The sequence below is a fragment of the Polyodon spathula genome, chromosome 4 (assembly GCF_017654505.1).
Source record: "Polyodon spathula isolate WHYD16114869_AA chromosome 4, ASM1765450v1, whole genome shotgun sequence".
NCBI classification, from domain to species: domain Eukaryota; kingdom Metazoa; phylum Chordata; class Actinopteri; order Acipenseriformes; family Polyodontidae; genus Polyodon; species Polyodon spathula.
Window position 1 is genome coordinate 73,778,118 of NC_054537.1, and position 13,588 is coordinate 73,791,705.

The 13,588-nt window shown below is 37.3% G+C and overlaps 1 protein-coding gene across 1 annotated transcript in view; it reads right to left on the minus strand.

Moving 5' to 3' along the window:
* atp9b (ATPase phospholipid transporting 9B) overlaps positions 1-13,588 on the minus strand; it is a 189,814-nt gene that overhangs the window by 38,779 nt on the left and 137,447 nt on the right. Inside the window, 2 exon segments of the mRNA XM_041248556.1 lie at positions 8,466-8,608; positions 12,188-12,348. Coding sequence (XP_041104490.1) covers positions 8,466-8,608; positions 12,188-12,348 — 304 coding nt within the window.

The window sequence follows — 13,588 nt, forward strand, 5'->3', positions numbered from 1 at the left end:
CACCTGTCTGCAATATTTGCTTGTGTTAATATCAAAATCAAATGATGCTTTGCTCTCATTCTTTATGGTGCTTTGATGCAACATATATGGGATTAAAACTGAGCTCAAAAGCAGCCATTCCATTACCCACCAAAACATGTTTTTTTTTTCTTCCCTAAAATGGAATCATTAAACACAGTGTAAAGTGGGGATGGGGGGAGGAAATTAATTTTTAAGGAAAAGGTCCTACAGGCATTGTACCCTGGGTGGCAACAGCTGTGATTCGTAACAGACCTCTGAAGAATTCTGAAAAGCAGATAAGGCTTTCTCCTGAAATTATGACTTGAGCATTCTTTTAATGTTTGTGAGGTAAATGTAATGCAGTGGTTAGAGTTTCGGATTTGGGATCAGGAGTTCCTAGGATACACACTCCAAGCTTAGCAACTGACATAATGTGTGTCCTGAGGCAAGTCACTTAATCTCCTTGTATCTCAGTTCAATACATCTGCTATAAAGGGCAAAAAAAAAGGCCCTTCTGGGGAAAAAAAAAAAAAAAAAAAAAAAAATTATATATATATATATATATATATATATATATAAGTAAAAGAAAAAGTCAATCCTCAATCCTGAGTAAAACAACTTCTAAAATATAAAATATAAACACACGCCAAGCTTCCCAATTAAATTAATTTACTAACCAGTGAAGTTTATCTGCTTATCATTCAGAGATGTGAAGGAAGGTAGCCCAAATCAGGCATCCTTTTTAAAATATTACAACTCATGTTTTTAGCAAGTCACCTTGAAATGAGACCTTGGCCTCATTTTTCTCTGTCAATAGTATAAACAAACAGGTGCATAAATTAAATATACATTCAGTGACATTAACTATATTCTCTGCTTTAATAGTAATGGAGTACACACTTAATAGCATTTAGCCTTCTAGAGCAAGGGAGTTTAAGAGTTAGCCGCTTCAAATTACATTAGAAAATGGATCGGAGATTTCCTTTAACCTGATTGGTCAATACGAGGTCCTTAATCTATGGTAAAGTTATCTTTCAAACAATCACTGTTCCAAATCAATGTACTTTTTTCTGCTTGATGAACAAATCAATACACGTTCTATGAATATTGTCTGTCAATGCAGACTGTATGTATCTGCTTACACTCTATCCTATATGTTTAAACCATCTATTTAAATGTACTGTAGCAAATAAAGTTAAAAAAAAAAAGAAATCAAACAACTGGATGCAGCCTGACTACTTTCAGCAACTTTATTTCAGTATATCACAGTAACAACAAAGGACAGTGCTGTCTTCTCTAAAAAAAATAAAAGCCATGAAGGAAGCTTTGAATAAACTTTATGAATACACTGAACAAGTTACTGAACAAACAGCATAATCAGCATTAACACGTGTAGACTGGTAGATATTTTGAATTACTTAAAACGTTCTTTTTTCCCCAGCTAATACATTTTAAGATGTAAGGGAAAGTTAAATACTAAAACTTACCGTGGCATGCTGGAAGCCCTGCCGTTATGGTGTATGTGTGTGTGTGAGAGAGAAGAAAACATGTGGGAATGTGGCTGAGGCCAAAATTGAAAGATTAATGGTTAATGAGGCTCCAGTCACGAGTGTATAAGAAGGGGAATCACAGTTAGTAGAGTTAGTAGATAGTGGAGTTAATGTCAGCATTGATGAAGGTGTGTGTTGCTGTGTGCTGTCCTGTTTTCAGAGAGGCGGGAACAAATTTCAAACTGGGAGTGCTGAAAATGAAAGGGAGGGGGGAGGCATCTTTGGGCAATATTTAAATATATACAAAATCGTCATTTTTTAGTGCATTTCACTATCAAGATATGCACAGACCAAGTGAGTTTCATAAGGAAAAAGTCACAGCAACACAAAGTGAAAAAATCAGAAACACGAACCTAAAATACATTTAATGTAAGATTCAAAGCATCAAGACAACATATCACAGTTGCAAATCAGATGTTACATAAATAAAATGCAACGACATACTAAACATGTATTTTAAAAATAGTAAAATACATTAAAATCTTCAGCACTAAAATGCTTTCATTTTGTTCACTGAACAGTTGTAAAAATGCCAGATTGCAATATTTGCAAATATTGTGTAGCTAATTCAAAAACGACAAGCATTTAAATGTTGCAACAATGACATATAGAAACAATATCCTAAAAGCTGCCATTTTGATTTCAAACATACTTTTCAAAACAATACTAAATAAATTATGCTGGTCTCTAGTGTAACACAGACAACACTTGAAAAAATGCTGCAAACACATGCAAATCTGGAAATTTGTTCTGTAGACGCATCGGAAAACAAAGTTACAATTTTAATGGCTAGTACGAAAGCAGTGCACTACTAGAGGCCTTTGGTAGCAACTGTTACTTATTAATAGAGGATTGGTAGATTGGCATTTATTTCTGTTACCTCTAACTCTGTCTTTAAAGCTGTAATTAGCATTGTTAAAACATGTGCTGGATTAAATCAAGCTCAAATATTCTGATTATGATGATCAATTATTTTCTGTTTTGTATTTGTAATTAATTTAGAACAATTTGCAGATTTTATTTTTCACTTTGACATTATGGACTTTTTTTGGGTTGATCAGTGCAAAAACTCCTCATTAAATCCATTTTGATTCTATGCTGTAACACAATAAAATGTAGAAAAGTCCAAGGGGGGTGAATACTTTTGAGAGCCACTGTACATGTGAGCTATTGTCTGCACTGGTGACTCGGCACATATGAGCCAGTCGTTCAGGTAGTTGAACACTGTGATGCCTTGCAGTCTCAGACCAGGATAACCCCCATGCACTTTGAAAATGTGTGAGGGGCTAGAGAAAGGCCAAACGATAGAACACAGAACTCGTAAGTGGTCCCTTGAAAAGAGAACACAGATATTTCCTGTGGCCGGGTCTTATTGGGACATGGAAATAGCCGTCTTTCAGTTCCACCGTAGTGAACCAGTTGCCCGGTCTGTCAGACCGCAAGACCTGTTTCACTACCATTATCTTGAACTTCCTGCGCCTGCGCCTCAAGAACAGATGGAGCTGTCTGAAAATGGCCCGTAGGCTGCTGTCCCTTTTCAGCATCAGGAAGTACCTGGAATAAAAACACGACTCTAGGTCAGAGGGGTATATCACCTGGATAGCCCCTCTTAGTAACAGGGTCTTCACCTCTTGAAGCAGCACTAGGGTTCTTGAAGGTTGGAGACAGAAGTCGTAACCACTCCTGTAAAGGGGGGAGGGCCCTGTTTGAACTGGAGCAAATAGCCAAGCTGTACTGTGGTGAGGACCCAGATGGCTGTGGTGCTTGACTGCCAGTAATCCAGTTGGCTTCTTGAATAAGGGCCCTGGACCTGTGGCAGCAAACCCCTAGGGCTACTGCCGAGCCACTGGTGGTTTTGCCATTGTCTTTTGTGCATAAGGTGGATGGCGATATTGACGGTGGTAGTGGATGAGGCCTACGTAGAAGTCTGCAAGGGGCTTCTGCTTCTGTGCTGTCATTTGGCCACTGGAGTACAAACTGCCGGTGGCGGGGCTCCACACTGTGACGAGGGGGACATGTCCCTGTGAGAGGAGGTCGAGGGAGCAGGTTCTGCAAAGTGATTGTGCCTGCGCTCGACCGAATGCCTGGTGAGCACTGCACACGCCTCACAAAAGGAGAGATTCGGTAATGCCTGTTGAGCATGCTCAGTCCCAAGACACCACATGCATAGATCGTGCTTATCCTCTGAAGGGATGCACTTCTTGCAGGTCATGCAATAATGGAACGGTGCAATGCGGTGCACGGGAGCACAGTATGGTATGGTACGGTACAGTGCACGGTACACTATGGCTTTTTGGGCCACACCCCCCTTCCTCTTGTCTGTGGTACTTGACAACAAAACACAGTGGAACTACCATGTACCAGTACTACCATGCAGCAATTGTAGGGCAGTACTGCCATGTGTGAAATCTTTAACAATAAAGGCGAAACCAAAATGCTTTTGCTTCAAAATCATTTCAAACTGGTTAATAGACTAGCAAGCACTGGCAAAATCAGCTCTGTTTTATACGGTTGAAAATGTTTTATTGTTTTGTTTTGTTCCTGGACTTTGCGATACCTGCACGAAGCCTGCATTAATAGTCGTGTCTACAATGTATCGACAATAACAATCAACCACTTTGTTACGGACTTTCAACAGGTCTGACACAAACAATTTTGGCTGTTACTTAATTAAACCCTTCGAAAAAAAGAACACAAAAATGCTTAACATAAAAAAAGAACAGTCCTATTACAGTAACTGAGTTTCTGATCACATCATCAATTCCAAATTTTTTAAATCCACTGATGGAAATGTCTGGTCTACTTTTAATGTTTTCAAGCACATTGGCTTTGTCATTGCCATTCTCATATCCACTTTGATATCTGACACATTATTTCTCTTGTCCAGCGTTTTTTAATCTGTTCTGTATACCAGTCTGACAAAGGGTGGGGTCACTATGAGTACTGTATGCAACCCTCTGATTGGTGGAAGTATTACTGGCGATCCAATCAATACAGCAAAAAAAAAAAAATACAAATAAAATATCCACCCGTTATATGGTATAGCCTTGGTTAAGATGTGTGCTGTAAAAAAAAAAACAAAACAAAAAAAAAAAAAACCTGAACCTTCTAACGTCCCCCCAGGATACAGTCCAGTTTGAGACCTGCTGCACTACGGTGCAACACGGTGTGGGAGCACCATATGGTATGCACGGTGCACAAGAGCACAGGAACAATATACTAAGGTGCATGGTGCAACACAGTGCCGAAGCACTGTACAGTATGCATGGTACGTTACACTATGGATCACGATGCGTTACAGTGCACAGAGGCACCGAACGGTAAACTACGGTGCACGGAGGCACCGAACGGTACACTACGGTGCACGGAGGCATGGTACGGTAAAATATGGTGCACGGAACAGTGCATGAGTGGTGCTAGCAGGGCCTAAGCAAACTGGACGTGACCAAGGCAGCAACAAAGGGATCTGCGTCTGCTTAAAGCTCTCTCCTGCTGACAAGCCTTCACAAAGCAGTGCCAAAAATGCCCACTATTGTGGGATGGGCAGAAGAGCAAAACTCTCTAACTGTTGGGCCCGCAAGCTAGTTTGTGCAGCCTGAGGGCTAAACACAGTGCCCATCCAGGAGTGCTGGCTTGCAAGCGAGTCTGAGCCCAGACCGCTGCGACTGCTTGAGCAGTGAGCCACATGCACAGCACCTGGAATAACAGTTTTAACCGCAAAAAATATTTAAAACATAGTTTAAATTCACAATACGCTACTAAAAAACAAGACTAATAAAACTCCAGCCGGAGTTAAGGTAGAAAAGAGAGAATAAATAATATTAATAATACTGTGTCACTGATATGCGGAGTGCAGGAGTTTCTCTTCATACAAAATAACATTAGACTGGCATGACTCAGCAATAAAAGTGTCTACAAAAAGGTCTCAGTGACATTCTTTTAGAACTGTGGACCACACAAGCAAACAACACCTGGAAGAAAATCTCTTTTTCCCCCGTTTATGAAAACTTATCAAGTTTAGTTATTAGAAGTAATTCTTATTAATCCAGATTGAGGTCAGGTAGCTCTATTCACATGGTGCATCTGTCATCTTCAGCTGTTGTAATTTCTTCCAAAATAGTTTAATTGGTATGCTTCGAAGGTATCAAGTACACTTAACTTGAGTTACACACTATCCTTCAAGCCAACTACTGACTGATTAACTGGCATTGATGTCTAGAAATTCAAACTGTTAAGAAAAAAGACAGACGTGGCCAACCTGAATTTCCCTTTGCAGTATAATGCACATGCTTCTTTTTTTTTAAATACTACCGGCATACTTCAGTGACAAATGCAAACATGCACATCGGAACGCAGATTTCACAGTAAAGAACACAATCTTACCACCCATTCCTAACTATTATTAAATGTATATAAGACCATTGCCTTAACTATTGTTTTAACTCATTGAGAGAGGCAACAGCACAACATGAGACACAAAGTGTTTTATCAATCCTAGAAAATATTACCAGTAAAACAAAAACATCATTGAGAAAAATACCTTTCTTTTGTTTATTATACTAGATCTAGAAGAGCTTTGAGATATAATTTACAACTACATATCGCAGTAGTAACATTGTAACACCAGTAGGTGGTTTAAATGACAAGCCCTTCTATAGAGGGAGGAAGATTGTGTCCCTACAGCTGACATGACATTTGGTGAATGTAAGAACTGCTTTTTGCTGAAGTAAAATAAGCAGAAAGCTAAATACAAGAAAAAGTTATGATATTTCGATAAAAATGAACTTAATTGTGACACAGAACAGCTTTATATTATCAGGTACTATCAGTGTGGGAAGAGATTTGAATGAGTAAGGCAGGGTTGGGAACCGGACAGCCACTAGAAGTCACTGTGGGAACTGGGCCTCTTTTTTCTCCTTCCAGATATGTAGGGGGATTTAATTCCACCCTGCATTAAAATAGACTTTAAAAACATACCAGTATATCCCCATTTGATTAATTTAATAACTGATTTGAAATAATAATAATAATAATAATAATAATAATAATAATAATAATAATAATAATAATAATAATAATATTTTTGTTTTGTTGGCAGTTATTTATGCAAAGTATGGATTGTTAGTGAAACATTTTTAATCCCCTTGTTTGTAGGCAAGATCCTAATAAAGCCAAATCCTTAAATCTTTTGCACAGCAGTCCTGCAAATAAATAAGACTGGCCAGGCCATGATGCTAATCGGCAATCATTGGTTCTCCAACATTGCTAAGGTGCAAAATAGAAACTGTTGTCAAAGTAAGTCTCTTTACTAATAGTAAGGTATTGCTAGCAGATAAAACACCAACACCAGAATTAATGCATTGCTTTAATGGGCTTTAGCCAGAGGTAAGTTCTGAAAGTTATGGGATCTCCATGGCATTGTTCCCTAAACAATGACCATTCAAATGTAACCAGTAAGAAGATTAAAGTCCTTGCTGCAGATTAAGTACACATTATCTGTCCTACTGTTTCAGCACCATTTGTTCATTTATCACACAGCGTCTAGTATTTCTGGTCAGTGTCAATATGCTTCGCATCCTTGCAGTTAACAGATGTCTTCTTTTGTCGAACGAATTACTTTATGTTTCACGCACTGGTAGCCACAGATGTGTCACTATAGCAACATCATTAATTTCAGATCTTACCGGAAGCATGCTCTCCAATCAAACCTAATTATACCATATTGCTTTCTTGTCCAACAATAAGGAAACTATAATGTAATTATTGGGACACTTAATTTTCTATTCTGTCGTGGCAAATGCAAGACTTGCAGTGATGGACGCTTCTTGTCAAAATGCGTATTGATGAAACACAAACTCAATTTGCAGTCATAAGGCAACTACCTTCCAATTATATTAGTGCCGCAGCATTCTTCAGACCCTGCAACTTTAATTTCTTTCCGTTTTCTGGGAGAGCAGGCTATCACATTTGACAAACAGGTAATAACAGGCTATTCTCTGCTTTCTTCTTTATGCAGCACTGCAGCAAACAGCTACACAAAGCTCACTTAGACTGAGAGCTGTTCCAGTTGGATTTCCCTGTTACTTTCTTGCCCATGTTTGCTCTTGAAATTGTATAGATCATTACTTCTCAAAAAGGCACATATTAAAGATGAAAGCCACTTGTGAGTCCATTCTGCTTGAACAGCAGCTGATGAACCTCTCAAGAGATTGTTGCCGATCTTGGCATCTCCTTTTTATTGAATGACTAAGAAGTGACAAGATGCTTCCAAATAGAACTATACTAGAATATCAACGTGATGACATAAACCTCACACAAGTTATTTAAGTAAAGACGAGAAGAGGGCTGAACACAATACAAAAGCAATCTGTGGGAGTTCTGAACCAGTTAGTTCTCGAAAGCCCTGGGTAGTGATAACCACTAAACTGACAGTTCTGTGCCTCCCAGCCAGTTAGGATTGTATTTACCTATAATGTATTATGCAATTTATGATACTATATTACTTTGAGGGTAGAGAGTATGACGGATAGAGACACATTTACAATACTGTAGCCACATTATTGCAGTACCATGTATAGTACTGTATTATGTTGGACAAACACAAGTGCTTGCAACACTAGTGTATATTGTGCTGAGTTTTTTCCTAATATTATATATATATATATATATATATATATATATATATATATATATATATATCTCTCATTGGAATTTGTTATATCAAATGCAAAATAGTCTTTATTAAACATTTCTGTCATTAAAAATCTTACTGTTTTTATTTTTCATAATTGTATGTAGAATATGCTACACTGCATTTGATACACAATGTGAAAAATGCAATGAACTCTAAGTCTGGCAATGAGTGTCTTTTCCATAGCTTCTCGTTGACGATCTTGGGCAATTCATGCTTCTTACCTGTTTTATCAGTTAGTAAATAAACCAATCGTCCCAGCTCTTCTGGAATGGTGCTGGTTCGTACCACAGTGCCAGGAATGTTTTCATCTTTCATGATCATCCAGCCGTAAACTGCTTTCCCCATGTCCAGGTTTACACGTAAACTAAACAGAATATAAAACAACCGTTGATCAAAAGCATCAGATAAACTGAGACAATCAAACTTTAATATGCATTTCTCAGCAGAATAATGCATACTTATTTTAAAAATACTAATTTGAACATTACCAAAGCTACCAGTACAAACAACATGCATAAACACCTCAAGCTTAAGTAAATCACAATGCTAATGTTGCCTTAATTTAGGCACTGATTTATTTAAGTTAAATGACTTTTTGCAACACCTTGAAACTCTTAGGGTAAATTTAAGGGGAATTTTAACTTCAGGTATGTTATGCAGCTTGCCACAGGCCTTTCTTTTTAAAATGAATTGACCCAGGAGTCAAAATAAAAAAATATTTGAATATTTATTTTATTTGATGTAGCAGTGTGCTAGAGCTGGAAGCTGATTGGCTCTGATGGTGATGCATCATTTTTATTTTCTAATTACAGTTATTGACTCTTGTTTTGTACATAAGCAAGATTTTTTACACAGGCTCAGCATGGATGTATGGTTGGGATTTTACTTGAATGCAGAATAAGGATATCGGATTCAGATTAAACAGTTACCCAGGTTGATCTGTGTTTCTGCAAACTTATGCAGGGGTGTCCGTTTGGTTTAATTACACAACATAACCATAATTATTATGTTATGGGAATACGTACATCACAGGAGACAGTGACAGGAAGTGGCTTGATTATTAAAAAAGTGCACAGCATTCTGAAAAGCTTTAAAGTTGTAAATCTATGTTACAGAGGAAATGTTTAAACATTTTTTGTAAATGATTGATTACACTATGTAACACAATTTTTATTCCTGGGTAGTAAGTGTTATTTCCTAATTGCTTATGCCTCAAAAGTATAGCAAATGGCTATTATTCCCCACAAACTTTGCTTTTGTGACCAGGACAGTGATATTTCAAAATATCACTATTTCCAATGGGAAAACAGGCAAATGTGTGTCTTTTCGTTCACATAAAGTCAGAAAAAAACAACATATGAATCCAAATTAACATGTGTTTATACTAAAGTAGTCATTTTTGTATTACTTTACAGTATAATTGTAAATCTCGAAAAAATACTCACTTCTAAATCTTTTGTAGTCATTTTTGTATTACTTTAGTATAAATACATGTTAATTTGGATTCATATGTTGTTTTTTTCTGACTTTATGTGAACGAAAAGACACACATTTGCCTGTTTTCCCATTGGAAATAGTGATATTTTGAAATATCACTGTCCTGGTCACAAAAGCAAAGTTTGTGGGGAATAATAGCCATTTGCTATACTTTTGAGGCATAAGCAATTAGGAAATAACACTTACTACCCAGGAACCAAAAAAAAAAAAAAATTGTTACAGTGTGTTAACTGTTTAACAGTGGTATACAGTACCAGTCAAAAGTTTGAGTACACTTGCTGGAAACTAGGTTTTTTTCATAATTGACAATGTTTTACGTCGTATATGTTTCTGTAAATACTTGAAAATGAAAACACAAGTTACAATATACAAAACAAACATAAGGAGTATCAAAGCAATATTCAAGAAAACTGAAAATTGTCTCTTAATCTTGGATTCCTCAAAATAGCCACCCTTTGCCTTAATAACAGCCTCACAAACACGAGGCATTCGGTTAACAAGTTTCAGCAAGAAATCACCCGACATGTCTTCCCAGCTCTTCTGCAGCAATTCCCAGAGATGTAGGGCACTTGTGGTTAGCTTTGCTTTGACTCTTCTGTCCAGTTCGTCCTGTACAAGTTCTATGGGACTGATGTCTGGAGACTGGGCAGGCCAGGTCATTAGATTGAGTTGTCCTTCACTTTCCTTCTTCGCCAGATAGTTCTTGCACAACTTTGAGGTGTGTTTCGGGTCATTATCTTGCTGAAGAATGAAGGACTGCCCAACTAGCCATAATCCTGAAATGGCATGCCTCTGAAGTATGCTATGATAGCCATGCTGGCTGAGCTTGCCATGGACTTGGTAAAGATCACCAACTAAGTCACCAGCAAAGCAACCTCAGACCATGACACTGCCTCCTCCATGCTTGACAGTAGGAACCACACATGCAGAACTCATGCACTCACCCTCGCTGCGTCTTACAAATACTCAGCGGTTGGACCCAAATATTTCAAATTTTGACTCATCAGTCCATAAGACACTCCTCAAATGTCCAGTTTCTGTGTTTTTTGGCCCAGGCAAGTCTCTTCCTCTTATTCTGCACTCTTAACAATGGTTTCTTTGCAGCAATTCTTCCAGTCAGGCCAGCTTCATGCAATCTCCTCTGAACAGTTGATGTTAAAACATCTGTACTTCTAGTAGCATTTAGCTGAGCTTGTATTTCAGGGGCAGTTAATCGCCGGTTTTGCAGACTTGTGACTCAAATTAACTTGTTCTTTGATTCTGAGGTCACCCTTGGCCTGCCTGACCTTGTTCGGTCCTCATGAGTACCAGTTTCTTCAAATCGTTTGATGGTCTTGGCCACAGCAGTTACAGACACTTGCAAAGTTCTTGCGATTTGTCTTAAAGATTGACCTTCATTTCTTAAAGTAATTACAGACTTTTTTCTTTGCTTAATGTGCATATTTTGCCATTTTCTGCTCCCTTACATTCAGGAATGACAAATTTGTGCCTATGCTACCTATATTTATAGTAATCATGGACCCTCATACATACATACACATTTCAGACTTTTAACTGACTTGGGCTTCAGACTGAAATCCCCTTGCTTTGGGTGACCATTTCATTGAAATTGAGATTTACATTTTCATTTACAAATTTAATTTTTGAATGCAATTCACTTGTGATTATCAGCTTATACAAGTACACACATCATATAATGAAATACTAAGTGTTTATTGACAAGTTTATACAGTTAAAAACACAGATAATCATGAAAAACCTGGTTTCAAACAGGTGTACTCAAACTTTTGACTGGTACTGTATGTTTGTTAAAAAAAAAAAAAAAAAAAAAAAGTAAACTGTTGCTTTTTTAAAACTTGCGCATTTGTCAATTTTCATTAATTTTCTAATTCCGTAGTATACAACTTGGTAACCAAAGACAATACATGATAATGACACTGACTGAAAACCAATACAAAGATGAAAGTGAGATCTTCATATAATAAACAATTACACCTTCATTTTTAAAAGTAAGATTTCATTTTTTGTAGGAATATTTTATGTATTTTAAGTATCTGTAACAGGGGGTATTGTCATGTGTGTGGGCCGTCACTGAATGATACTGATGCACACACAGAGCATTGGGTGTTGACATGCCGCACACACACGCAGATTTAATTAACACAAGTGCTGACACTAGGGTAATGGTAGCCCTAGTGTCACATTTAATAAAGAAAACAAAAAAAAAAACCCTAAAAATAAAAGTTTGCCTCACAAAAGGCGAGCACTAGTCCCAGTTTGAGTCTAAGTATCAGCAGATTTTCTTTGGCTTCTCCTCCAGTTTCCTGATAAGATCAATTTCCTTCACAATGAGAACTAGGTATAAATTTCAAGAAAGTCACACATCGGTGAAATTAGACAGCGACCCCCCACCACCACACTCATACTCATGTGTTCAAATTCATACCTGATAGGAATGACGTAAGAAAACAGCAGGACAAACCGGAACAGGTTGCGAAACCAAGGCCCTACGAATCCCTGCAGAGCCACCATCACTACTGAGAGAACCACCATTGCTGCAAACAGAGCTTTTGTCAAGCTGTTCAGCTCCAAATCCAATAACCCCATCTGTAATCACAAGGAAGGAGTCGCAAGGTTACTGAAAATCAGGCAATGCCTCAGGCAGGTGCAAAAAACTCTAGAACAGATCCAAATTATGTTGCATTTGTACAAAAAAAGAAAAAAAAGATTTAAGGAGTGAGTAACATCAATGATTTGTTATGTATTCTAAGCTAATGTCACTGTAGACAGTGAAACATACTTAATCACAAAATGAGGGCATGTAACTGATTAGATTTAGTTTGGTTCCGTGTCTCAAGTTCATACATACCAAACCTGTGTGTATACGGTACAGTTTTTAAAAAAAATATTGTGTAAGAATATTAGTATATACTTTTGATCAGAGGAAATAATATATTATACAAAAAATATAAAATAAAAACTCAAAGCAAACAGGTATTCTTTTTAAGGTGGAAAGTATTCACAATAAAATGAGACTTAATAAATATTTACCAAGTAAAATTAGACACCCGCTTCCATTACCTTGTCATATACGGTAAGTAAACTGGGGAATAGATATTTCATAGTGAAACTAATTTATGCTTATGGGAAATAGCCGTGACCAGACAAGGAGGCTACAGATGTACAGTAATCAAGAAACCACATTTTAACAGCTGATCTCAGAGTTCACATGACATTGGAAGAACCTCAAACTGACTACCTCCCCGCACATGTGATGAGAAGTACCAATGCAATCTACCTGACAGCTATCAAATAATTTGTTTGATACACATTTACAATACTTCTATGCAGGAAATACTGTGCACAAATGTACATACCAAACACAAAGCAAAAGATAGAATATTTTATACAGTATACTTTTATTATGTGTTCCTGATAATTGTTTATTAATATTTCTTCATTAACGGATATTTGCATTTTTTTTTTATTAAGTCACCAGTATATTTTACTTTGGGGGAAGTCTCTTGAGCATGCCCGAGCAAGGTGCAATTCAGGAATGAGGCCAGAATAACAATAACCACTCAAAAGCGCCATTCTGTGCTACATACAAATGCAGCTGGCTAATTAAAAAAAACTAGAAACGAATGAACCCATGTGTAGTATCACAATGAACCCGGTCACATTTGTAGCTTTCCCACAGAATTACCGTCTCCCAAGGATGTGAGCCAAAATGTTGCCCAAAAATTCTCTTAAAGCAGTTCTAATAACATTTTAACCATCTGTTTTCTTACCTTTTAGCACTAGCAATACCATGTTGTTATTGGTACCCTTTTCTTCTTTTGAAGAT